Source organism: Aotus nancymaae, unplaced genomic scaffold (assembly GCF_030222135.1).
Source record: "Aotus nancymaae isolate 86718 unplaced genomic scaffold, 86718_ANA_hifiasm-v0.15.2.pri h1tg000006l, whole genome shotgun sequence".
Classification (NCBI taxonomy): Eukaryota; Metazoa; Chordata; class Mammalia; order Primates; family Aotidae; genus Aotus; species Aotus nancymaae.
The window spans coordinates 51,454,497-51,478,765 of NW_026988417.1; the positions used below are offsets into that span (position 1 = coordinate 51,454,497).

General features: G+C 38.2%; 1 protein-coding gene across 2 annotated transcripts in view; it reads left to right on the forward strand.

The window, feature by feature from the left end:
• The window catches only part of CEP135 (centrosomal protein 135), an 83,033-nt gene that overhangs the window by 49,633 nt on the left and 9,131 nt on the right, over nucleotides 1-24,269 (forward strand). For both annotated transcript variants that reach the window (XM_012441173.3, XM_012441174.3), the window contains exons 18-24: nucleotides 6,599-6,654; nucleotides 10,564-10,732; nucleotides 12,191-12,301; nucleotides 12,581-12,766; nucleotides 18,449-18,658; nucleotides 20,160-20,362; nucleotides 22,048-22,152. In XM_012441173.3, coding sequence (XP_012296596.2) covers nucleotides 6,599-6,654; nucleotides 10,564-10,732; nucleotides 12,191-12,301; nucleotides 12,581-12,766; nucleotides 18,449-18,658; nucleotides 20,160-20,362; nucleotides 22,048-22,152 — 1,040 coding nt within the window. The remainder of the gene's footprint in view (nucleotides 1-6,598; nucleotides 6,655-10,563; nucleotides 10,733-12,190; nucleotides 12,302-12,580; nucleotides 12,767-18,448; nucleotides 18,659-20,159; nucleotides 20,363-22,047; nucleotides 22,153-24,269) is intronic.

A 24,269-nucleotide genomic window follows, 5' to 3' on the forward strand; every position in this document is an offset into this window, starting at 1 on the left:
TCTCTTTACTTTAATTGTTTCCATTGCTGTGCAGAAGGTTTTTGGCTTGATATAATCCCATTTGTATGTTTTTACTCTTGTTGCCTATGCTTTTAAAGTCTTATACAAACAATATTTGCCCACACCAGTGTCCTGGAGCATTTCCCCAACATTTTTTTCTACTAGTTCCATAGTTTCAGATCATAGATTCAAGTTTTTAATCCACTTTGATTTGATTTTTGTATATGATGTGAGATAGGGGTCCAGTTTCATTATTCTGTATATGGTTATTCAGTTTTCCCAGCACCATTTATTGAAAATACTGCCCTTTCCCTATTGTATGTTCTTGGCATCTTTGTGGAAAATGAGTTGGCTTTAAATGTGTAGATTTATATCTGGGTCCTCTATTCTGTTCCATTGTTCTGTGTGTCTGTTTTTGTGCCAGTACCATGCTGATTAGATAGCTATATGGTATATTTTGAAGTCAGTTAGTGTGATCTCCTGCTTTGTTCTTTTTGCTCAAGATTGCTTTGGCTATTTGGGATCCTTTGTGGTTCCAATTTATTTGAGGATTTTTTTTTTTTTTTTTTTTTTGCTATATCTGTGGGGAATGTTGATTGTATTCTAAAGGGATTACATTGAATCTGTAAATTGCTTTGAGTGGTACAACATTATTACTTCAATCCATGAGTATGGAATGTCCTTTTTTTTTTTATGTCTTCTTCTATTTCTTTTATTAGTGTTTTATAGTTTTCCTTGTATATATCTTTCACATCTTTAGTTAAATTGATTCTTAGTTATTTTATATTATTTGAAGCTATTGTAAATAGAATTGCTTTCTTGAATTCTTTTTCAGATTCCTGTTGGAGTATTAAAATGGTGTTGATTTTTGTAATCTTGATTTTGTATTGTACAGCTTTACTGAATTTGTTCATTACTTCCAACAGTTTTTAGTGGAGTCTTAAGGTTTTTCTAAATACAAGATTGTGTAGTCTGCATACAAAGCTAATTTGACTTATTCTTTTCCAATTGGATGCCCTTTATTTCTTTCTCTCGACTAATTGCTCTGGCTAGGACTTCTGGTATTATGTTGAATAAAAGTGGTGAAAGTGGGCATCCTTGGCTTGTTCCAGATCTTAGAGGAAAGGCTTTCAAGTTTTTCCCATTCTGTATTATATTGGCTCTGGGTTTGTCATATATGACCTTTGTTATTTTGAGGTATTTTCTTTCTGTACCATTTTTTGAGGGTTTTTGCAATAAAGGGATGTTGCAATTTACTGAATGCTTTTCAGCATCTATTGAAATGATATATATGGTTTCTGGCTTCTGTTAATGTATCACATTTTTTGATTGTGCATGTTGAACCATCCTTGCATCCTTGGGATGAATCTTACTTGGTCATGGTGAATGATCTTTTTAATTTCTTTAAAAGGTATTACCAACCCAAATGCCCATCAATGATAGACTGGATATAGAAAATGTGGCACATATACACCATGGAATACTCTGCAGCCATAAAAAAGGATGAGTTCATGTCCTTTGCAGGGACATGGATGAAGCTGGAAACTATCATTCTTAGCAAACTAACACAAGAACAGAAAAACACACTGCATGTTCTCACTCATAAGTGAGAATTGAACAGTGAGAACACATGGACACAGGGAAGGGAACATCACATACTGGGCCCGTCAGGGAATGGGGAGCTAGCGGAGGGATAGCATTAGGAGAAATACCTATTGTAGATGACAGATTGATGGGTGCAGCAAATCACCATGGCACGTGTATACCTATGTAACAAACCTGCATGTTCTGTACATGTATCTCAGAACTTAAAGTATAATAATAATTTTTAAAACACCGTGTTGTACACAATAAACATGTACTAATCAATAAAATAAAATAAAAAATTATTTTTTAAAATGAATAAAAATATTGTTGAATTTAGTTTGCTAGTATTTTGTTGAGGATTTTTACATCTGTGCATCAATGATATTGGCCTGTAGTTTTCATTTTTTGTTGTGTCTTTGTCTGGTTTTGGTATCAGGGTAAAGCTGGTCTTGTAGAATGAATTTGGAAGTATTCCACCCTCTTCAATTTTCTTGAAGAGTTTGAGCAGGAATTGGTATTATTTCTTCTTTAGATGTTCGGTAGAGTTCAGCAGTGAAGCCATTAGGTCTTGGACTTTACTTTTGTAGAAGACTTTTTATTACAGCTTCTATCTTATTACTTGTTACTGGTTTGTTGAAGTTTTCTATTTCTTCATGGTCCAATCTTGGTAGCTTGTAAGTGTCCAGGAATTTATCCATTTCTTCTAGGTTTTATAATTTGTTGGCATATGATTGTAATTGGCTTTCATGATTCCTTGTATTTCTGTGGTCACAGTCATGTCCTCTTTTTTGTTTCTGATTTTATTTGTTGAGTCTTCTCTTTTTTTCTTAGTCAGCCTTAAACGTTTGTTGATTTTTGTTTATCTTTTTTAAAAACCAACTTTCTGGCCGGGCGTGGTGGCTCGTGCCTGTAATCCAAGCACTTTGGAGGCCAAGGCGGGTGGATCACTTGAGGTCGTGAGTTCAAGACTAGCCCAACCAACATGGTGAAACCCCGTCTTTATAAAAAAACAAAAACAAAACCAACTTTCCATTTCATTGATCTTTTGGATTGTTTTTTAGTCTCAATTTCATTTATTTTTGCTCTGATCTTTATTCTTTCTTGCCTTCTACTAATTTGGGGTTTGGTTTATTCTTTTCCAGTTCCTTGACATACACCATCACTAGGTTGTTTTTTGAAGTCTTTTTTTTTTTTTTTGTGACAGGGTCTCACTCTATTGCCCAGGTTGGAGTTCAGTGGCAAGATCATGGCTTATTGGAGCCTTGAACTTTCAGACACAAGCAATTCTCCTACCTCAGCCTCCTGATTAGCTGGTGCTACAGATGTGTGCCACCATGCCCAGCTGATTTTTAATTTTTTTGTAGAGGCGATGTCTTACTGTGTTTCCCATGCTGGTCTCGAACTCCTGGGCTCAAGTAGTCCTCTGGCTCTGCCTCCCAAAGTGCTGGGATTATAGGCAGGAGCCACCATGCCCAGCCTCAACTTTTTTGATACAGACATTTGTTGCTATAAACTTCACTCTTAGCACTGTTTTTGCTGTATTCCATAGATTTTGGTACATTATATTTCCCTTTTCATTTGTTTAAATAATTTTTTATTTAAACAAATGTTTAAATTATTAATTGCTTCTTAATTACTTAATGAGAGGATTGCTTGAGGCCACAAGTTTAACACTAGCCTGGGCAACATAGTGAGACCCTATCTCTACAAAAATAAAAAAAAAATTACCTAGGCATGGTGATACGCACCTGTAGTCCCTGATATTCAGGAACCTGAGGCAGGAGGATCACTGGAGCCCAGGAGTATAAGACTGTAGTGAGCTATAATCACACTATTGTACTTCAAGTCTGGGTGATAGGACAAGACCCAGTCTCTAAAAAACAAACAAACGAAACCAAGCAAAACACCCACAAAGAAAAAGCTCCAAAAAATTCTACACTTTAACTCTGTCTCTCTCGCATTCTGACTTTTAGTTGTTAATTTACAAATTTGTATATTGACTATGTCTTAATAGGTTGCTGTAGCTGTTCTTTTTGGTAGATTAGTTTTTTAGGCTTCATACTAGAATTATAAGTAGATTGTATACCACAGTTATAGTATAAGAGTATTCTGGGGTTGTCTCTGTATTTAATTTTACCAGTGGGTTTTATATCTTCAAATGTTTTCTTTTTGCACATTAGCGAGTTTTTTTCTTTCAAATTAAAGAACTCCCCTAGCATATCTTATAAGACGTGCCTGTTTGTGGTAAATTCTCTTAGCTTTGTTTATCTGGGAAAGACTTTATCTCTTTTTCATATTTGAAGGATACTTTTGCTGGATAACATATTCATGTATGGCAGTTTTTTTCTTTTAGACTTTTGAAAATGATAGTCTACTTCCTCTTGACCTGTATGGTTTCTTTTGAGAAGTCTGTTTCTAGATGAATTGGAGTTCCTTTATATGTTATTTGCTTTTCTCTTTCTACTTTTAGGAACCTATCTTTGTCCTTGGCCTTGGAGAGTTTTTTATATGCCTTGGGGCAGTCTTTTTTTGGATTGAATCTAGTTGGTGTTCTCTGACCTTCCTATACCAGGAAATTTATCTTTCTTAAGTTTTGGAAAGTGTTCTGTTATTATTTCTTTGAATAAACTTTCTACCTCTTGCTCTTGCTCAGCTCCCTTTTGAACACCAGTAATCCTTAGGATTTGTATTTTTCTATATCTTGTAGGCAAGTTTTGGTCCTTTGTATTCTTTTGTTGTTGTTGTTCTCCTTTGACTGCATAATTTCAAATAGCTTGTCTTCAAGCTCACTGATTCCTGCCTCTGCTTGATCCATTCTCCTGTTGAGATCCACCAATCAGTTTTTCAGGTCAGGAAACAGATTTCTCAATTCCAAGATTTGTTTGACGTTTTTTATTATTTCAGTCTCTTTGTTAAATTTCTCTGATATGAGCCAAGTGTGGTGATGTGCACCTGTGGTTCCAACTACGTGGGAGGCTGAGACAGGAGGATCCCTTGAGCCCAGGTGGTCAAGTCTGCAGTGAGCTGTGATTACACCACTGCATTCCAGCCTGGGCAACAGAATGAGACCCTGTCTCAAAAAAAAAATTTTCAAAAAAATTTTTATGATAATTTTCTGAATTTATTTTCTGTGTTATCTTGGAGATCACTGATTTCCTTGATATCTTAATTTTGAATTCTTGGCCAGAGAGCTTAGGTGTCAGTGTCTTGTCAGGATCAGTCACTGGTTCCTTGCTTTGTCCATTTGGAGAGTTCATGGCTCCCTGTTTGCTGTTGTTTCTTGTGGATATATGTCTGTGTCTTTGAAGGATTATTTATTCCAGTCTTCTCTGTCAGGCTTGTTTTTTGTTGTTTTTGTTTTTTTGAGACAGAGTCTTGCTTTGTCACCCAGGCTGTAGTGGAGTGGCGCAATCTCAACTCACCACAACCTCCGTCTCCTGGGTTCAGGTAATTCTCCAGCCTCAGCCTCCTAAGTAGCTGGGATTATAGGCACGTGCCACCATGCCCGGCTAATTTTTCTATTTTCAGTATAGATGGCGTTTCACCATGTTGGCCAGGCTAGTGTCGAACTCCTGACCTCAGGTGATCCATCTGCCTCAGCACTGGCCTGGCTTGATTTTTTGATTTTTTTTTTTTTTTTTTTTGAGATGGAGTCTCACACTGTCACCCAGACTGGAGTACAGTGACGTGAGTTCAGCTCACCACAACCTCCGCCTTCCAGGTTCAAGTGATTATCCTGCCTCAGCCTCCTGACTAGCTGGGACTACAGGCACCTGCCACCATGCCCAGCTAATTTTTTGTATTTTTAGTAGAGACAAGGTTTCACTATGTTGGCCAGGCTGGTCTTGAACGCCTGACCTCATGATCCACCTGCCTCAACCTGCCAAAGTGTTGGGATTACAGGCATGAGCCACCATGCCTGGCCTTGTTTTGGTTTTTATTGGTTATGTTTGCTTAAAGATTCTTCAAACTTTATTGAATTTCTTATACTTTTTTTCCTAGGTCACTCTCCTTTTTGTCACTAGATGGTGGCCTAGACCCCTGCCCATCTGGGATGGGGGAGGTCCCAAAGGGGATGTCTCAGCAGTGTGGAAGGGCTGGCTAAGGGTTTGTGCCCACAGGACCTGTGGAATGTACCTCCTACAGCATGGTGTTACTGAACTAAACTCTGATTTGGTGTTTGGCCAAGTAATAGAGAAGAGTTTCCAGGGATGAGGAGGTGCTCCTGCCTCCCCGCTTTGTCTCTGGCTGTCCTCAGGGATAGGTCTCCCTTCAGGTATCCATGATGTTTCCTGTGTGTTGAATCATGGAACAGGTCTCCTGCCAGATTACCCAAAATAGTAGAGAAAGTGGTTATTCACCTCAATCTCACTTTTTTCAGTGTAGAAACCATGAGTTAGGGGAGATTCTCCATGCACCTGGTGCCAGCAGATTGGGGGAATGGGTGTCACAGATGTGAAAATTTGATTCTCTTACCGTCTGCTCGGAGGTTTTTTACTTCTCTGTGGCCCAGGAACTGACTCATCCTTGTATTTGAGTCCTGGGATAGTGCTGATGATAATGTTAGCATTGTATATTTATTTTTTGTTTCCTTTGTGAGGACTGAGGTCAGCTTGCGACTACACCACCATTTTAGAACCAGAAGTTTCCCAAATATGCAATTATTATTGCCCATGTACAAGTTTCTAAGACCCAGGGCCATGTTTTCTAACATGTTTAAATGTAATTTTTTTCAAATAATATTAATCTTCCAAATGTGATTTTATCTATTTCTAGAATGTGATTTTATCAGAACTCATTAAAGCAAACTCAAGAAAACTATTCAAGGGTAGTCAAAACATGCCAATATGTGAAGTACGACTGGGACATGGAGATGTTTCCTTGGAGCTTTGTTCTAGGAATACTTTATATAATTGAGCGGCATATTTGACTCTGTGAATATGGCAAGTTATATAAATTTAGCTAAAGACATTTTGGTTTAAAATCTGACACATTTTTGTAATTTCTATAGGAAAAAGCTGTTGCTCATATGAAGATAATGGTCTCAGAGTGTGAATCATCTATGAAGTAAGTCATTAATGAAATTACATCCAGCTTCTTAAGAGATTTTCAGTGAATACAGCTTTATCTGTTCAGTAGCAGTTCAGCAATAGGAGAATTGCCCTTTCAGTTTTCCCATTTTTGCCAATGGCAGCATCATTTTCTCCGTCTCCAGCTTGAAAATATGCTATCCTCTTTAACCTCTCGTTTTCTGTCATCCACATCTAAACAGTTATATCTTATTAACTATACTTCTACATACCTACTTATTCCTTATTTTTACTATAATTACCCTACTTGGAGCCTAAGCAGTAAAACTTGAATTACTTTAATAGCCAATCTTGAATTTATTCTCCTTCTAAACCTATCTTGAGCGCTGTCATAAAATTTTACATTTTATATCTAGTCTCTCTAGACAGATTATAAGCCATTTCAAGTAAAAAAGTCACTTGTTATATTTATTTTACATACCCTTAAGATTTTATATAGTTCCAAGATGGCTGATCACTAGCAGCTCAGGATTGTAGCTCTCAGTGAAAGTGCAGAGAACAAGAGGACACCACACTTTCAGATGAATTTTTGTTGCTCACGGACCAGGAGATTCCCAGCGGAGGAGCCCCATGGGTCACCAGAGCAACTCTTGCGGCCAGCGCGGTGGTTTTGCTGGCGCCTTGGCGCAGCAGTTCTTGGTGCAGAGTGAGTGGGACTGGGTCCCTTTTTGGCCGATGTTGTTTGGAGCTCCGGGAAGACAGAGTCGCCTATTCAGCTGATTGAAGGACGGACTCAAGCAGAGAGCTAGACTGGAGATTCCCGGGCAGAAAAGCACCATCAATCTTAACACTGCTCTTTTGGCTGGCGTAGTGGATTGCTCAGATTTCAGCACTGGAAATCAACAAGTTGGACGTCCACTCAGAGACCTAATTTGAAAGTCGGTAATTACAAAGACGACAGGTGGATAAATTTACAATGATGGGAAGAAACCAGCTTAAAAAGGCCGAGAATTCCCAAAATCAGAATGCCTCTCCCTCCACACAGGGAATCACAGTTCCTCATCAGCAACGGAACAAGGCCTGATGGAGAGGGCGTTCCATTAACAGAAGTAGGCTTCGGAAGGTGGATGATAAGCAACTTCTGTGAATTAAAAGAACGTGTTCTAACACAATGCAAAGAAACTAAGAACTTTGAAAAAAAGTTTGATGAAATCCTAACAAGAATAGACAAATTTAGAGAGGAATGTAAGTGAATTAATGGAGCTGAAAAACACAACACGAGAACTTCACGAAGTATGCACAACTCTTAACAGTCGAATTGATCAAGCAGAAGAAAGGATATCAGAGGTCGAAGACCAACTTAATGAAATAAAACAAGAAGTCAAGATTAGAGAAAAAAGGATGAAAAGGAATGAGCAAAGTCTCCAAGAAATATGGGACCATGTGGAAAGACCTAATCTACGTTTGATGGGTGTACCTGAATGTGGCGAAGAGAATGAATCCAAGTTGGAAAATACTCTTCAGGATATTATTCAGGAAAACTCTCCCAACCTAGTAAGGCAGGACAATATTCAACTTCAGGTAATGCAGAGAACACCACAAAGATATTCCTCAAGAAGACCAACCCCAAGGCACATAATCGTTAGATTCACCAGGGTTGAAATAAAGGAGAAAATTCTAAGAGCAGCCAGAGAGAAAGGTCAGGTTACCCACAAAGGGAAGCCTATCAGACTTACAGCAGATCTCTCAGCAAAAACCCTACAAGCCAGAAAAGAGTGGGGGCCAATATTCAACATCCTTAAAGAAAAGAACTTTCAACCCAGAATTTCATATCCAGCCAAACTAAGCTTCAAAAGCGAAGGAAAAATAAAATCTTTTGTGAACAAGCAAGTACTTAGAGATTTCACCATCACCAGGCCTACTTTACAAGAGCTTATGAAAGAAGCACTACACATATAAAGGAGCAACCAGTATCAGCCTTTCCAAAAATATATCAAAAAGTAAACAGCATTAACATAATGAAGAACTTATACCAACTAATGGGCAAAACAGCCAGCTAACATCAAATAGCAGTATTAAACTCATATATATTATTAACTGGATAAAAAGCCAAAACCCATCGGTATGCTGTATCCAGACCCATCTCACATGCAACGATACACAAAGACTCAAAACAAAGGGACAGAGGAAGATTTACCAACCAAACGGAGAGCAAACATAAATAAATAAATAAAAAGCAGGAGTTGCAATTCTCACCTCTGATAAAATAGACTTTAAAGCAACAAAGATCAGAAAAGGCAAAGAAGGACATTACATAATGGTAAAAGGATCGATGCAACAAGAAGAGCTAACGATCCTAAATATACACGCACCCAATACAGGAGCACCCAGATACATAAGACAAGTTCTTAATGACTTATAAAGAGAATTAGCTTCCCACACAATAATAGTGGGAGACTGTAACATCACATTGTCAATATTAGACAGATCAATGAGATAGAAAATTAGTAAGGACATCCAGGACTTGAACTCAGACCCAGAACAAGTAAACTTAGTAAACATTTATAGAACTCTCCACTTCAAATACACAAAACACACATTCTTATCAGTACCATATCACACCTATTCCAAAAGTGACTACATAATTGGAAGTAAATCACTCCTCAGTAACTGCATAGCATTTCATAGGTTTAAATGAAATACTGGTTGGCTGCTTGTTTGTTATTTTCTTTCCTTATTCCTTCTTGTCTCCATTGTTAAGCACAATTATTGGCATAAAAGAGGTTTTCAATTCCCATTTTTAGACTGCATTCTAGCCTGGGCAATAAAGCAATACTCCCATTCTCTCTCCCTCTTTCTCTTCCTCTTCTTCGTTCTTTTTTTTTCTCTTTTTCTTTCTTCCTTTTTTTCTTCTTTAAAAAAAAAAAAGAATGTGTAGCAGCATCCCCGGCTTCTACTCATTAGATGCCAGTAGTAGCCACTGCGTCCCAGTTGTGACAATTAAAAATGTCTCCAGACATTGCCAAATATCCCCTGGTGGGTAAGGTGGGGGGAGCACACATAGTAGCCCCTGGTTGAGAACCACAGTTGAGAGTATACCTGGCACAGAGTCAGCACTATCTAATATTGTCTACTAACTGGCTGACCTTTCGCAGAGTGAGGCCATCTCCGGCTTGCTCAGAATGCCTGCCAAACCAGGACATTGGCACCTGGGTCAGGGCTGAAAATGCCAGAGGAGAGAGCAGAACTTTCAGTCCCCATCCTTAAGATCAGAAGCCAGCACTGTGCAAACATAGGCTGTGGAATCCAGGCTCACTGCTTTGAGAGAGCTGCCAGCCTTCCCCAGCAGGCAGGAGCCACCTGAAAAAAAAAAACAAAACAAAACATTTTATATATAAACATTTAGTAAATATTTGCCAATTGAATCTATGCTTTACTGTTTGTTTGTTTTTGAGACAAGATCTTACCCTGTTGCCTAGGCTGTAGTGTAGTGATATGATCTTGGCTCATGGCAACCTCAGCCTCCCCAGGCTCAGGTAGTCTTCCCACCACAGCTTTCTGAGGAGCTGAGACTACAGGCATGTGCCACCACACTCAGCTAATTTTTAAAAATGTTTCTGTAGAAACAGGGTCTCCCTATATTGCCCAGACTGGTTTCAAACTCCTGGGCTCAAGCTGTTAAACTTTTAACACTTGACAGTTTTCTGTGTTTACTTGACTGTTGGAATAATACATTTTTTTACTTTATTTGCGTATAATTCATTATTGGTAGACCTCTAAAATATCTATTCTACCTAATTAACAAGTATCTTAATGCAGCAGTTACAATTTCTTATAATCACAGTATATTTGTATTCTAAGTATACTTAGACTATAACAGTTTTCTTTTAAATGAACTAGTTTTTTAAAAATTTTCTTCATTATTTCCACATCACTCATTGAACAGCCAGCTAAAGGAAACATTGACTAATCGAGATCGTGAGATAAACAGTCTCCGGCGCCAGCTTGATGCAGCTCACAAAGAACTCGATGAAGTAGGAAGATCTAGAGAAATCGCTTTTAAGGAAAACAGAAGATTGCAAGATGATCTGGTTACAATGGCAAGAGAAAACCAAGTATGAACATAATGCATAGATTTTGGTAGTTTTATGCTATTTAGTCATTGTTTGCTAAATATTAAAACTCTAAACATTTTTTCTAAAATTTAATGATATAAATATAAGTGACATAAGTAATTCATTAAGGACAATGGTGTTTATCAGGGTATTAAAAAATGTAGCTTAGGTCAGGCGCGGTAGATCACACCTGTAATCTTAGCACTTTGGGAGGCTGAGGTAGGTGGATCACTTGAGGTCAGGAGTTCAAGGCTAGCCTGGCCAACACGGTGAAACCCCATCTCTACTAAAAATGCAAAATTAGCCAGGCATGGTGGCATGTGCCTGCAGTCCCAGCTGCCTGAAAGGCTGAGGCTGGAGAATCATCTGCACCTGGGAGGCAGAGGTTGTAGTGAGCCAAGATTGCACTTGGCTCCAAGATTGCACTCCAGCCTGGGCAACAGAGTGAGATGACATCTAAAACAAAAGTAGCTTAGAATGCTGCTAAATATCACAGGGTGTCTAATGGGTGCAACTGGTCTTTTCACAATTTTGTTCTTTGTTGCAAGGAAACGTAAAGCTGGGAGCATGAAATTCTTTATGGCAGAAATCATTGTCACCTTACTGAGTGAGGACATCAGCGTCACTCTCAGAGCAATGTTTCTGTGTTTTGAAGACTTGGGATAGGTTTTAATTATTTGTCTTCTGTCGGCTCTGAAATACACCTGTAGATAAATGAATAAGTGTTTTGAAATGGCAAATACTGAAAGGTATTAGTTATGTTCGTGCTATTTTCTTAAAAGATTGTACTGAGAAAACCAGTGATTTTCCTGTTTTAAATATTTTATGTTTTATAAAAATAATTTTCAGTATTATTCAGCATGAAGCATATTGCTGAAATATGAAGGTTTTTTATTGTCATCCCCTGACTACAGCTAGCCCTTAGTGTAAATGCCAGATATATATGATATATTATGGGAAATGTGTGATAAAGTTTGGTTAAAAAGTCAAGATCAGACCAGACGTGGTAGCTCACGCCTATAATCCTGGCACTTTTGGAGACCAAAGTGGGAGGATTGCTTGAGCCCAGGAGTTTGAGACCAGCCTGGCCATCCTAGTGGCACCTCATCTCAGAAAACTAAAAAAAAAAAATTAGCTGAGCGTGGTGACTTGTGCCTGTGGTCTCAGCTTCTCAGTGGGCTGAGGTGGAAGGATTTCTTGAGCCCAGAAGGTCAAGGCTGCAGTGAGCTATGATCATGCCATTGCACTCCAGCCTGGGTGACAAAATAAGACTGTGTCTGGAAAATTTTTAAAAGTCAAGAGCAGCTAGGGAAAATATGTGAAAATAACGCTTAGGAACAGTTTTCCTTTTTTCCTACTCTATCTTATTCCCCAATTTAAAAGGAATTATTTGAGTATAAATAAAATTCATTTGGTGTGGTGTTCATTTTAGATTGTCTTTAATTTTCTGATTTGTAGGAAATCTCACTGGAATTGGAAGCAGCAGTGCAAGAAAAAGAAGAAATGAAGAGCAGAGTTCATAAATACATAACAGAGGTGTCACGATGGGAGAGCTTAATGGCTGCTAAGGTAAAAAACATTATTTAGGTTGGGTTTAAAACAGGGTTTTTTAACTTTTTCATGTTTATTTATTCTGTCTCTCCAATTAAATATTAAACATTTTAAAGTAGAGATCCTGCCTATTGCCTTTTTCTGTTTCCCCCATAGATCTTAGTGTGGTGCCTGCTCAGATATCTAATGCTTCCTAAATTAGGACAGAATGCTCAGTGTGTATATATGTTTATGACATGGGTGTTCCAGTAAGTGACAATTACTAATTTAGAAACAATTTTATTATGGTTTAACCAGGAAAAAGAAAATCAAGATTTGTTAGACAGATTTCAGATGGTTCATAACCTTGCTGAAGACTGGGAAGTCAAAGCCCATGAAGCTGAGGGAGAAAGCAGCTCAGTTCGACTGGAACTTCTTTCTATTGACACTGAGAGGAGACATCTTCGAGAAAGAGTGGAACTGTTAGAAAAAGAAATTCAAGAGGTAATATATTTATTTGTTTTGTAAAGATATTGTTTAGTGAAACAGAAAACAACAAAGATACTTTTTTTAAAATTTATTTATTTTTTTTGAGACAAAGTCTTGCCCTCTCACCCCAGACTAGAGTGCAATGGCACGATCTCACTGCAACCTCCGTCTCCTAGATTCAAGCAGTTCTCCTGTCTCAGCCTCTTGAGAGGTTGAGATTACAGGCGTGTGCCACCACGCCCCGCTAATTTTTTGTATTATTAGTAGAGACCACCACGTTGGCCAGGCTGATCTCAAACTCCTGACCTTGAGTGATCCACCTGCCTCAGCCTCCGAAAGTGCTAGGATTACAGGCATGAGCCACCGTGCCCGGTCTCAAAGATACTTTATTGACCTGAAGTTGTAAGCATTGATAAAATCAAGTTGTGGTAAATTTCTATCATTCTCATAATTTGCATAGGAGCCCCATTACTTTTTTTTGTAGTAAAAGATAACATACATCAAATTTCCCATTTTAACGCTTTTTAAGTAGACAGTTCTGTGGCATTAGTACACTCACAATGTTATGTAACTATCACCATTATTTGTCACCCTGCTTTCTATCTCTATGAATTTGATTACTCTAGGTACCTCATATAAGGGGAATCACACAATATTTGTCCTTTTGTGACTGACTGATTTCACTTAGCCTTAAGGTTTACTTTACCTCAGGGTTAATCCATGTTGTGTAGCATGTGTCAGAATTTCATTCTTTGTTAAGGCTCAGTAACATTTCCTAGTATGTATGTACCACATTTTTGTTTCGCCATTCATCTGTCAGTGAACATTTGATTTGTTTCCACCTTTTGGCTGTTGTGAATAATGCCACCATAAACATGAGTATACAAATATCTGTTCAGGTGCTTGCTTTCAGGTCTTTTGGATATATACCCAGAAGTGGAACTACTGGATCATATGATAATTCTGTTTAACTTTTTGAGGAATAACCATGTGATTTTTCCATAGGTGCTACACCATTTTACATTTCTACCAGCAATGCAGGAGGGTTCCAGTTGCTCCATATCCTTGCCCATACTTGTAATTTTTTGATTTTTTATTTTATAAGAGCCATCATAATAGGAGTGGAGTGGTATCTCATGGTGGTTCTGATTTGCATTTCCTTAACAGTTCTGATGTAGAACATCTTTTCATTTGTTTATTGATGAGTTGTGTATTTTCTTTGGAGAAATGCTTATTCATATCCTTTGTTCATTTTTTATTCAGAATGTTTTAAATTGTTGTAGAAGTTCTTTATATATTCTGGAGATTAATACCTTAGTGTATATGTGATTTGCAAATATTTTCTCCCATTGTGTGGGTTGCCTTTTCAACAGTTTTTGATGTACAAAAGTTTTTAAGTTAAATGAAGTCCAATTTATTGTTTTTCTTTTGATGTCTATACTTGTGGTGTCATATCCAAGAAATCACTGCTAACTCCAATGTCATAAAGCTTTTCCCCTCTGTTTTCTTCTATGAGTTTTATAATTTTAGCTTATATATGCAGGTCTTTGATCCATTTTGAGTTAATTTTCACAAATAAGCTTTTGTCATAAACACAGTCTGATAAAAATCTCATAATGCAAAATTCAAGTTCAGTTAAAATGTAGGGACCCTGGGTTAAATTGATATACAATAGTTGGCCATTATTGTCATTTTTGTTTTGTTTTGTTTGTATAGTTTCATAATCTTTATCTTTCAGGGGAAAGTATTGACTATCTGTAGCAGATAGAATTATGGCCTCCAAAAAGACATGTAGAGGTACTAACCCCCAGTCTCTTAGTTGGAAAAAAATGTCTTTGCAGATGGAATCAAGTTAAAATGAGGTCATAGTGGATTAGGGTTAGACCCTAAAACCAATGGACTGATGTCTTTATAGGACAATGGATATTTGGACTCAGAAAACACTGGAGAGAACACCATGTGACGATGGAAGCAAAGATTAGAGTGATCCGTGTAGAAGTCAAGGAATGTCAAGGACTGCCAGTAACCATCAGAAACTAGGAGAAAGGCAAAGAACAGATTCTGCTTCAGAATCTCCAGAAGGAACCAAACCTGCCAACACCCGAATTTGGGACTTCTAGCCTCCAGAATTATGAGAGAATAATTTCTATTTTTTTTTAAGCCACAAAATTTGTGGCAATTTGTTACAGCAGCCCTAGGAAACTAATACAGATTATGGCATCAGAAAGTGGGTTGCTGCTGTAACAAACACCTAAAAATAATGAAAGTGGCTTTGGAAAATTGGATGATGAGTAGAGACCGAAAAAGTTTTGAAGTTCTTGACAGAAAAAGCCCAGATTGCCTTGAAGAGATCATTGGTAGAAATATGGACATTAAAGGCAATTGTGATAAGACTCAGAAGAGGGGAGAGCTGTAAAAAAAACTTCTGTCATTTACAGAATACATGTATTATTGTGAATGGATTTTGTGGGGAATACGAATGTTTCCTCTGGTGATGTCTCAGACAGAGTTGAGAAAAATGTTAGTGGACACTGGAGAAAAGATGTTACTTGTTATAAAGTGACAGAGAACTTGGCTAAGTTACAGTCTACTGTTGGGAGAGAAGTAGAACTTGTAAGGGATGAACTTGGACATTTAGCTGAGGAGACTTCTAAGCAAAGTGCGGAAGAGACAGCCTGGTTTCTCCCTGTTATTTATAGTAAAATGTGAGAGGAAAGAGAGAAATGGAGGAAGGAACTGAAAAGTGAAAAAAAAACAAGACTTGAAGCCGGGCATGGTGGCTAGCACCTGTAATCCTAGCATTTTGGGAGGTTGAGGCAGGCAGATCACTCAGGCAGTCCACCTGTGTCCACCAAAAAACTACGGGCAAAACCCCGTCTCTACAAAAAAATTAGCTGAATGTGGTAGCAGGTGCTTGCAGTCCCAGCTCCTTGGAGAGCTGAGTTAGGAGGATCGCTTGAGCCCAGGAGGTCAAGGCTGCAGTGAGTTGAGATTGCACCACTGCGCTCCAGCCTGGGTAACAAAGTAAGACCCTGTCAAAAAAGAAAGAGAGAGAGAAACTAGGACTTGATGATTTTGGAAAATTCTTAGCCTCTCCAGATAGTGTGCTCTGGAGTGCGGCAAGAAAAACTTTTGGTGAAGAGATTAGGTATGTGAGTCATGAATCCAGTTAGTCATCTCAGCAGAATCACTGCCAGCTTTGATTGAAAGAAACAGAAATGGGATGAAATGAAGGAAGGCTGTTGGACTTCTGAGATCTTACTAGCAGAAAACAGACCAACAGAGCTAATTGGCTGCAAGTTCACTTTCAAGAAAAGGACAGAATGACTCTAAGGGTAGCTCGGAGACCAGCAAGGCCACCACAGGCAGCTCAGAGGCCGGTGGGGCTGTAGCTACCACCACAAGCCCAGACATCACAGGTCCAGAAGATGGAGCTACTGTCTGTCTCCTTGGTTTCAGAGGGCAAGGCCACTGCCCATGTGGGACTAGAAGATGGGACCACCCTGGCCAGCTCAGAGGACAGAGCATCAGAGCACCAGAGAGTCAAGGCACAAATGGCTATTCTTGGGTTTTGAAATCTAATGGATTCGGCCTCCTTGGTTGCAGACTTACTTTGGACTAGTAACTCCTTTATTCCTTCTATTTTCTCCCTTTTGCAGTGGGACTGTCTGTTTTATGCCTATCCCACCATTTTATTTTGGAAGCAGTTTACTTGTTTTCCAGTGTCATAGGTCTGTAGATAGAGGAAAATTTTGTCCCAATGTGGTCCATATTCATATTCTCACCCATATGTGGTTCAGATGATGCTTAGATGAGATTTTAGGTTTAGAGTTGATGCTAGAATGTTGGGATGGAGTGAATATATTTTGTATATGAGAAGGACATGAATTTTGGGGGATCAGAGGGTAGGTAGAATTGTGTCCACCAGAAAGACATGTTGAAATCCCAACCCCCAGTATCTGTCAACATGACCTTATTTGGAAACAGGGTTTTTGCAAATGTGAACAAGTTAAGATGAGATTGTGCTGGATTAAGGCAGGCCCTAACCCAGTGAGTGATGGATTACAAAGTCCTTCGAAGTTGAGGGAAATTTAGATACATTATGTACAGAGAAGGCTATGCGAAGATGGAGGCAGAGATTGAAGTGATAGGTCTACAAGTCAGTGAACACCAAGGACTGGCAGCATCCACCAGAAGCTAGGAGAGAGGCATGGGACAGATTCTTCCACAGAAGCTCTAGAAGGAGCCAACTCTGCTAACACCCACATTTTGGACTTCCAGCCTCCAGAACTGTGAAGGGATAAATTTCTGTTTGTTTTTTTTTTAAACACCGCCATTTGTGGTAGTTTGTTATGGCAGCCCTGGGGAACTCATATTCTATCTCTAAAAGTTTTTCTGTTAAGAGGAGTATAATAACTAATTAAAGGAATGCTTTCAACCTTCAAAAGAGTTTTTCAGAAACTATTCTCAACTAATCTTTATTTTGTTCTTTATTATTATTCCTGTTCTTATGTGGTATATGAAATTGGTTTTTACTAAAGTATAAATTGGCTTTTACTAAGTAAAACAATTTCACAATACAATACTGAAGTATTATATTTGTTTAGGGGAGCTTTTATTAATGCACTAAAAAGCTAAATACTTTTCTGCAATTGTTGAAATTGATTAAATCTTCACAGCACAATATTAGATTTTCAATGTGGATCCATGGACCTTTTTTTTTTTTTTTTTTTTTTAGAAACAGGGTCTTGTGTATCGCCCCAGACTGGGGTAGAGTGGCTTGACCATAGCTCACTGCAACCTTGATCTCCTGGGCTCAGGTGATCTCCTGCCTCAGCCTCCCAAGTAGCAAGGACTATAGGCTGTGCCAGCATGCCCAGCTAATTTTTGTATTTTTTTGTAGAGACAGGTTCTCACTGTGTTGCCCAGACTGGTCTCAGACTCCTGGGCTCAAGTGATCCTCCCACCTCAGCCTCCCAGAGTGTTGGAGTTGCAGACGTGAGCAACTGCCCTAGCTGTTGTAATAGCCTGTTGAAATAACTTTATTTTTCAAATGCAGAATTCTTCCCCAAACCTGGAAGTAGAGTTTATATCAGTTTGTATTTATCACTCATAATTCAAATTGTGAGAAATTTCAAATGTGGATTCTTCTAGAAAAAAAATCTTTATCAGTATTTGAAATTTTTTTTATTTCGGTTATTAAAATATCAAAAAGTTATATACTATTTATTTAAGTTAAATTTAAATGACTTCAGGTATTTAGTTTTGAAGTAAACCCCATTTTTGGAATTTAGGATTTAACTAAAGACAGTTGGGGAGTGATATGTGTGTATGTTACTTTTTCTTGAAATGGCATTATTATAACAAAGATACTTTATAAAAGAAAAGTTTAATGCAACTTCAAAAATCCCTCATATTCACAACACCCTGACACAATAATTTTCTTTTTTACATCTTCCAAATATATAAATATATACATGAGGTGCTTAATTATCATGATTAATAATTACACACAATTCTTTTTGTTAAGCATTAAATAGATCATCTTTAAATAGTAGGCAGCTTCCTGAGAGTAGTTTAAAATAAGCAAAAATTGGCTGTCATATTTTTCTAAAGTGGGGTTGTTGTCTGCAATCTCAAGTTCTTAAAATTATTGGGTTATTTTAACTTTTTACTTGTTTCTTTTTATTTTTTCAGCACATAAATGCCCATCATGCTTATGAATCTCAGATCTCATCAATGGCAAAAGCCATGTCTCGATTAGAACAAGAGCTGAGACGTCAAGAAGAGGAAAAAGTGACAGTATTAAATGACTTGTCATCTCTTAGAGAACTTTGCATTAAACTTGATTCAGGCAAAGATGTTATGACCCAGCAACTGAATTCCAAAAACCTTGAGTTTGAAAGGGTAAGAAAGAGAAATTGTCTTGGCAAATTGTTTTATTGAGCCCTACTCTAATTGTTTTACTTTACCATTTACCACACTGTACATATATTTGTTTCCTTTTGGAGTAGTTACTTTTTTTTTTTTGAGATGGAGTTTTGCTCTGTCGCCCAGGCTGGAGTGCAGTGGCATGATCTCGACTCACCACAACCTCCACCTCCTGGGTTCAAGCGATTTCCCTGCCTCAGCATCCCAAGTAGCTGGGATTACAGGCACCTGTTAACACACCTGGCTAATTTTTGTATTTTTTAGTAGAGATAGGGTTTCACCCTGTCGGCCAGGCTGGTCTTGAACTTCCGACCTCAGGTGATCTGCCTACCTCGGCCTCCCAAAGTCCTTGGATTACAGGCATGAGCCACTGTGCCTGGCCTAAAGTAGTTACTTTTGACTACAGGATTTTGACAACCAGATTTGACTACTTGATTTTTTGCCAAGATTTCTGTGGCAAATGTGGTGATGAAAGTGAGTTCTATTTTGGAATAGATGGCTATCTAGGAGATTATGAGTTTTCTGATTATAAGTTAGGAACATATCCTAATACATTCTTTCTTTGTTTGAAAGTAAGACTTGAGGCCAGGCACGATGGCTCATGCCTGTAATCCAAACACTTTGAGAAGCTGAGCAGGCAGATTGCTTAAACTCAGGAGTTCGATACCAGCCTGGGTAGTATGGTGAAACCCCATCTCTACAAAAAATACAAAGAATTAGTCGGGCATGTGGTGTGTGCCTATATAGTCCCAGCTACTTGGGAGGCTGAGGCGGGCAAGGTTCACTTGAGCCTAGGATGTTGAGGCTATAGTGAGCAGAGATTATGCCACTGCACTCCAGCCTGGGCAAAAGAGTAAGACACAGTGTCAAAAAAGGAAAAAAAAAAAGAAAAAAGTAAGACTTGAATGAAGGATTGAACAGTTCAGTGCTTTCAAAGTAGAATATTTTTCTCAATAAAAGATCTCAAGGTATTTAAATCTTACTTAATTAAACAAGTCTATTTAGCTAGAATTTGCCACTCCCAAATGGAGGCATTACTTTAAATAACCGAGTGTGTGTTTTCTAACATGGATGTTTTCAATTTTCATTCATCTAGTAGTATCTTTATTTTCAGGTACTGAGAAGCTACAATACTGACTTTATTATGTAGTCAGAGTAAGCATATTCAACCAGAAGGGTCTCATTGCCCTTATGATTTTATGTTAATGACCTTCTCTTGACAAGGCAGCATGACTGAAAACTATTTGAGGGTTGGAGTAGATTCGATAGCCAAATAAGCCCATAGTAAATATAGCAAAGATTATTTTGAAAATAAAGTGTTTTTCTTATACTTAAAGAAATGGTTCATAATCTTTAACCAATACCCAAAGTGAAACAAGTGATGGATGAATAGTTCCACAGAGCCATATTGTCCGATAATTTTTTCAGAGTAAATTTAAAATTGTACTGAAGTAATCTTACTTTGTTTTTCATATAGGTTATGGTGGAATTGGAAAATGTAAAGTCAGCATCAGACCTGTTGAAAAAACAACTGTCAAATGAGAGACATACAGTTAAAAACCTTGAATCATTGTTGGCTACAAACAGAGATAAAGAATTTCATTCTCACTTAACCTCCCATGAGAAGGATACAGAAATCCAGCTACTTAAGGAGAAATTAACCCTTTCTGAAAGCAAATTGTAAGTGTCTTATGTCAACTTATGCTAAGAAAATTGCTTGTGAAGGACAATTTTTAAGTTTTTTTGAAGTGGAAGAAAGGTTAAGAATATGAAGGGTAGGCCAGGCACAGTGGCTCATGGCTGTAATCTCAGCACTTTGTGGTAGGCCAAGGTGGGTGGATTGCCTGAGCTCAAGAGTTGAGACCAGCCTGGGCAACATGGTAAAACCTCGTCTCTACTAAAAATTCAAAAAAAAAAAGAATAGCTGGGCCTGGTGGCGCACACCTGTAGTCCCAGCTACTCAGGAGGCTGAGGTGCTAGAATTGCTTTAACTGGGAGGTGGAGGTTTCAGTGGGCTGAGATCACACCACTGCACGCCAGCCTGGGTGACAGAGCAAGACTTTGTCTCAAACAAACAAACAAAAGGAATATGAAGGGTAGTACAAAACCAAAATATTTGTGTCGGGGTCACCACCTGTGGGGGTCTGTCCTGCAGACCCTGACTCAATGATAGATGACTAAAGTACACTGACACACAGATATTATGCTTTGCCAGTTCAACTGAGTGTGTCCAGGCAGCTTACGGGCACCCTAGAGAGTGCTGTAAATAGTTGTGACTGCTGGCCTCTCTGGCCTTTATTCAGCACATGTTAAGTGACAAAAACTCTGAGTGAACACCACTAGAGAGAAGATTAAAGGACAGGTTCCAATGCCCAAAGAAAACACCATTAGTGGGTAATATTCCTGATCAACCTTCCCCTGACAGAGTTATCCAGGATGATCAAAGGTTAATGAATAAACAAGTTAGTTAAGTAAACCCCCACATTCCTTTGTTTTACTCTAATTTATTTAACTAAGGGGACAAGGCTGCCTTCAGCTAACAACTATAGAAAAAACCCTTAGGCCTTCCAAAAAGGTTTGAAACTATATTCAGTAACTTTCTCTAATATTTTTCCCTTAATATTTTTACCACCACCCTGAGTGAATCCCCAGTGTTTGGCTTCTATGTCTGCTGCTTTTGGAAATTCAGGAGACTGGCTCGGGAGAAACACTGTGTTGGGACGTGCAGACCTGTGTATCTTCACTACACAGGTGGTATCGTGGGAGTGAATGGGAAGAGAAACGTTAGGAAAGCGCCTACATTTGAGGAATGAACAAAGGAGTCAGTGAAGGAGAGTGCGTTCTCAGGAGAAGAGGTGGCTGTGTCTTCTGCTGTAGATTAGGAAAAAGACTCTTAAAAGGCTGTGAGATTTGACCCACATACGTGTATTGATTACTTTGGGAGAGATTGATGATATCATATCTTTAGAATAGAAAGATTTAGACATATTTATAGGAAGAGAAAAGGAAACCCAGGTTAGAGTACACATGGAAGAATGAGTTTTTGAAAGGTACTAAAAATATTAATATTTCTCTTTCCAAGGCAAGAGTCAAGAAAGAAGACACTTTACATCTTGGTGTTACAGTTTATGTCTCATTCAAATTAGTGTCCTTAGCATTGCTTTAGTGCTTAGTACATAATAGAAGTTCAGTAAATGTTTCATAAACTAAATGAATGAAAACGAAAACGTGACAGAAGCTCTAGAAGTTTAGAGAATTCATGTTGAAAGGTCTTGATCTTCTCTTCATTAATTTTAAAAACCCACAACACTTGACTCTACAAAACACAATATTTATTTCTTGACTTTTTAAAATTTGTTTTTAAGAACTAGTCAAAGCCGGGAAAACACCATGCTTCGAGCTAAAGTGGCACAGTTACAAACAGATTATGATGCTCAGAAAAGACAGATCTCAACTGAGAGATACGAACGGTAAGACAAATTTTGTTTACATTTGACAGTGTTTTTATGTGTTCTCTATCGTACTTCAAAAAGTATTTAATATGGCTTGCAAAAAGCAAACTTTTTTAAAAGCTGATACATAAAGTACATTTCTTTGGTAATTCTTCCTTTTAAAAAAGGCAACAAGTATTGCAGAAGATAACATCCCTACAGCAACTAAAATAGCAAGTATTACATAGTGGATGCTTTATAAATATTTATTGAATAAAATTGTTTAATAATCTGAAAAATAAAGTAAAATAGCAAGTATTGTGTAAATATTTCCTATAGCATTTCGCAGGGCAAAATTAGAGCCCAAAATTATTTCAAAGAATATAAAGAAGGAAGAACAACCCCTACACGGGCTCCAGAATGTATGGTTCAAGTAGGATGCTCCAAATACAAATCATCATAGAGGTAACGCTATTGATGCAGCAGTTAGCAAATGTGGGCCAGACACTACATAAGTGTCTGATTAATCCTACCAGCAAATCTGTTATTATACCTACATTATAGGAAACTGAGATCACATAAATAGTAAATGGTAGGACCAAGATTAAAACCTGTACCCATAACCTCTCCAATATATTCCCTATACAGCTTAGTAATTTTCATATTCACTTATATTTTGGTTCATTTGCTTTATGCTGAAAAATTTAATCCCCAAGCATTACAAACCCGGAATGAGACCTGGTTTAAGAATTAAAACCGAAGTCTAACTTGCAAATCAGTTGCCAAGTTACTTGTCTTCCATTACTCTTTCCTACTATATTAATACCATAAACATCTGCATTCCTGAGATTTCATTCTCAAATAGTGGTCAAATTGCATGTTAGATCAGTTTTTGAGTTATTCTTACCTATTTACATCAAAACTTTTTAGTGATGTGCTATTTGAAGTATAGAGACAATTTGCTATGAAATAAATATTTATGATTTCAAAAAAAGGCCTGGTGTGGTGGCTGGTACCTGCAATCCCAGCACTTTGGGAGGCCAAGGCAGGTGGATTTACTTGAGCCCATGAGTTTGAAATCAGTGTGAGCAACATGGTGAAACACCATCTCTACAAAAAATTTTTGAAAATTAGCTGGGGCGTGGTGATGGGTGCCTCTAGTCTCAGCTACTCAGGAGACTGAGGTGGGAGGATTGATTGAGCTCAGGAGGTCGAGGCGCAATGAGCTGTGATCGTGCCACTGCCATACATCCTGGGTAACAGTGAGACCCTGTCTCAAAAACCAAACAAACAGAAACATAAGTCTTAGATAGCAGCAGTGATGTGAAGCAGGATTGTTAATTTCTTATAATTTAGAAGATTTAGTTTTCTAGTGCTAAACTGTACATATATAATGATTTGTATTTCTTAATGATAACTTAAATTCTCTGCAAATTAAAAGTCCTAAATCAAGCTATTGCCCAGGGTTATAGACCTCTCCACAATTCCTCCCCTTTTTCCTTGCCCCTAGCCCTCAATGAAACCTTGAGCCTCATGACCATGTCTTTCTTGCACCTTACTATCCAACTACATCATGCATTCTCAATGGTGCAATATCACCCCCTGACCTCCAAGGGAAAAAAATATTTCTTGGGGATAGGGGATAGAGGTGGCAAAAAATTTTTGGTAGTTAGTAGAATAGTTTATGTCCCTCCAAAGGGCCACAGGACATAAGGAGTGTATTAAAATTTCACAAGGTGGAGGGATAATCTGAGAAGGCAAAAGTCTTTGAGAGAGTAATAATAAACAAATCTTGAAAAGCACTGAACTAATTAGAAATCCCAGATACTGAATAACTCAAGGCAGAAAGAGTCTAGGCCAGAGACTATGAATAGCCCACAAAGGATATGGCAACATAATCCCCATTCTGGGTGGGGACAGACCCAGACACAGGGAAGGAAAACATGATAGAGAAAATAGATTATTTCCAATCTAACTTTTGAGGCAGAAAGACGGAAGAGGGCAAGATATATGTGCAAGACGATATGGTAGGCCTGGCATGGTGGTTCATGCCTGTAATCCCAGCACTTTGGGAGTCTGAGGCAGGAGGATCACTTGAGGCCTGGAGTTCAAGACCAGCCTGGGCAACATAGTGTGACCCCTATCTCTAAAAATAT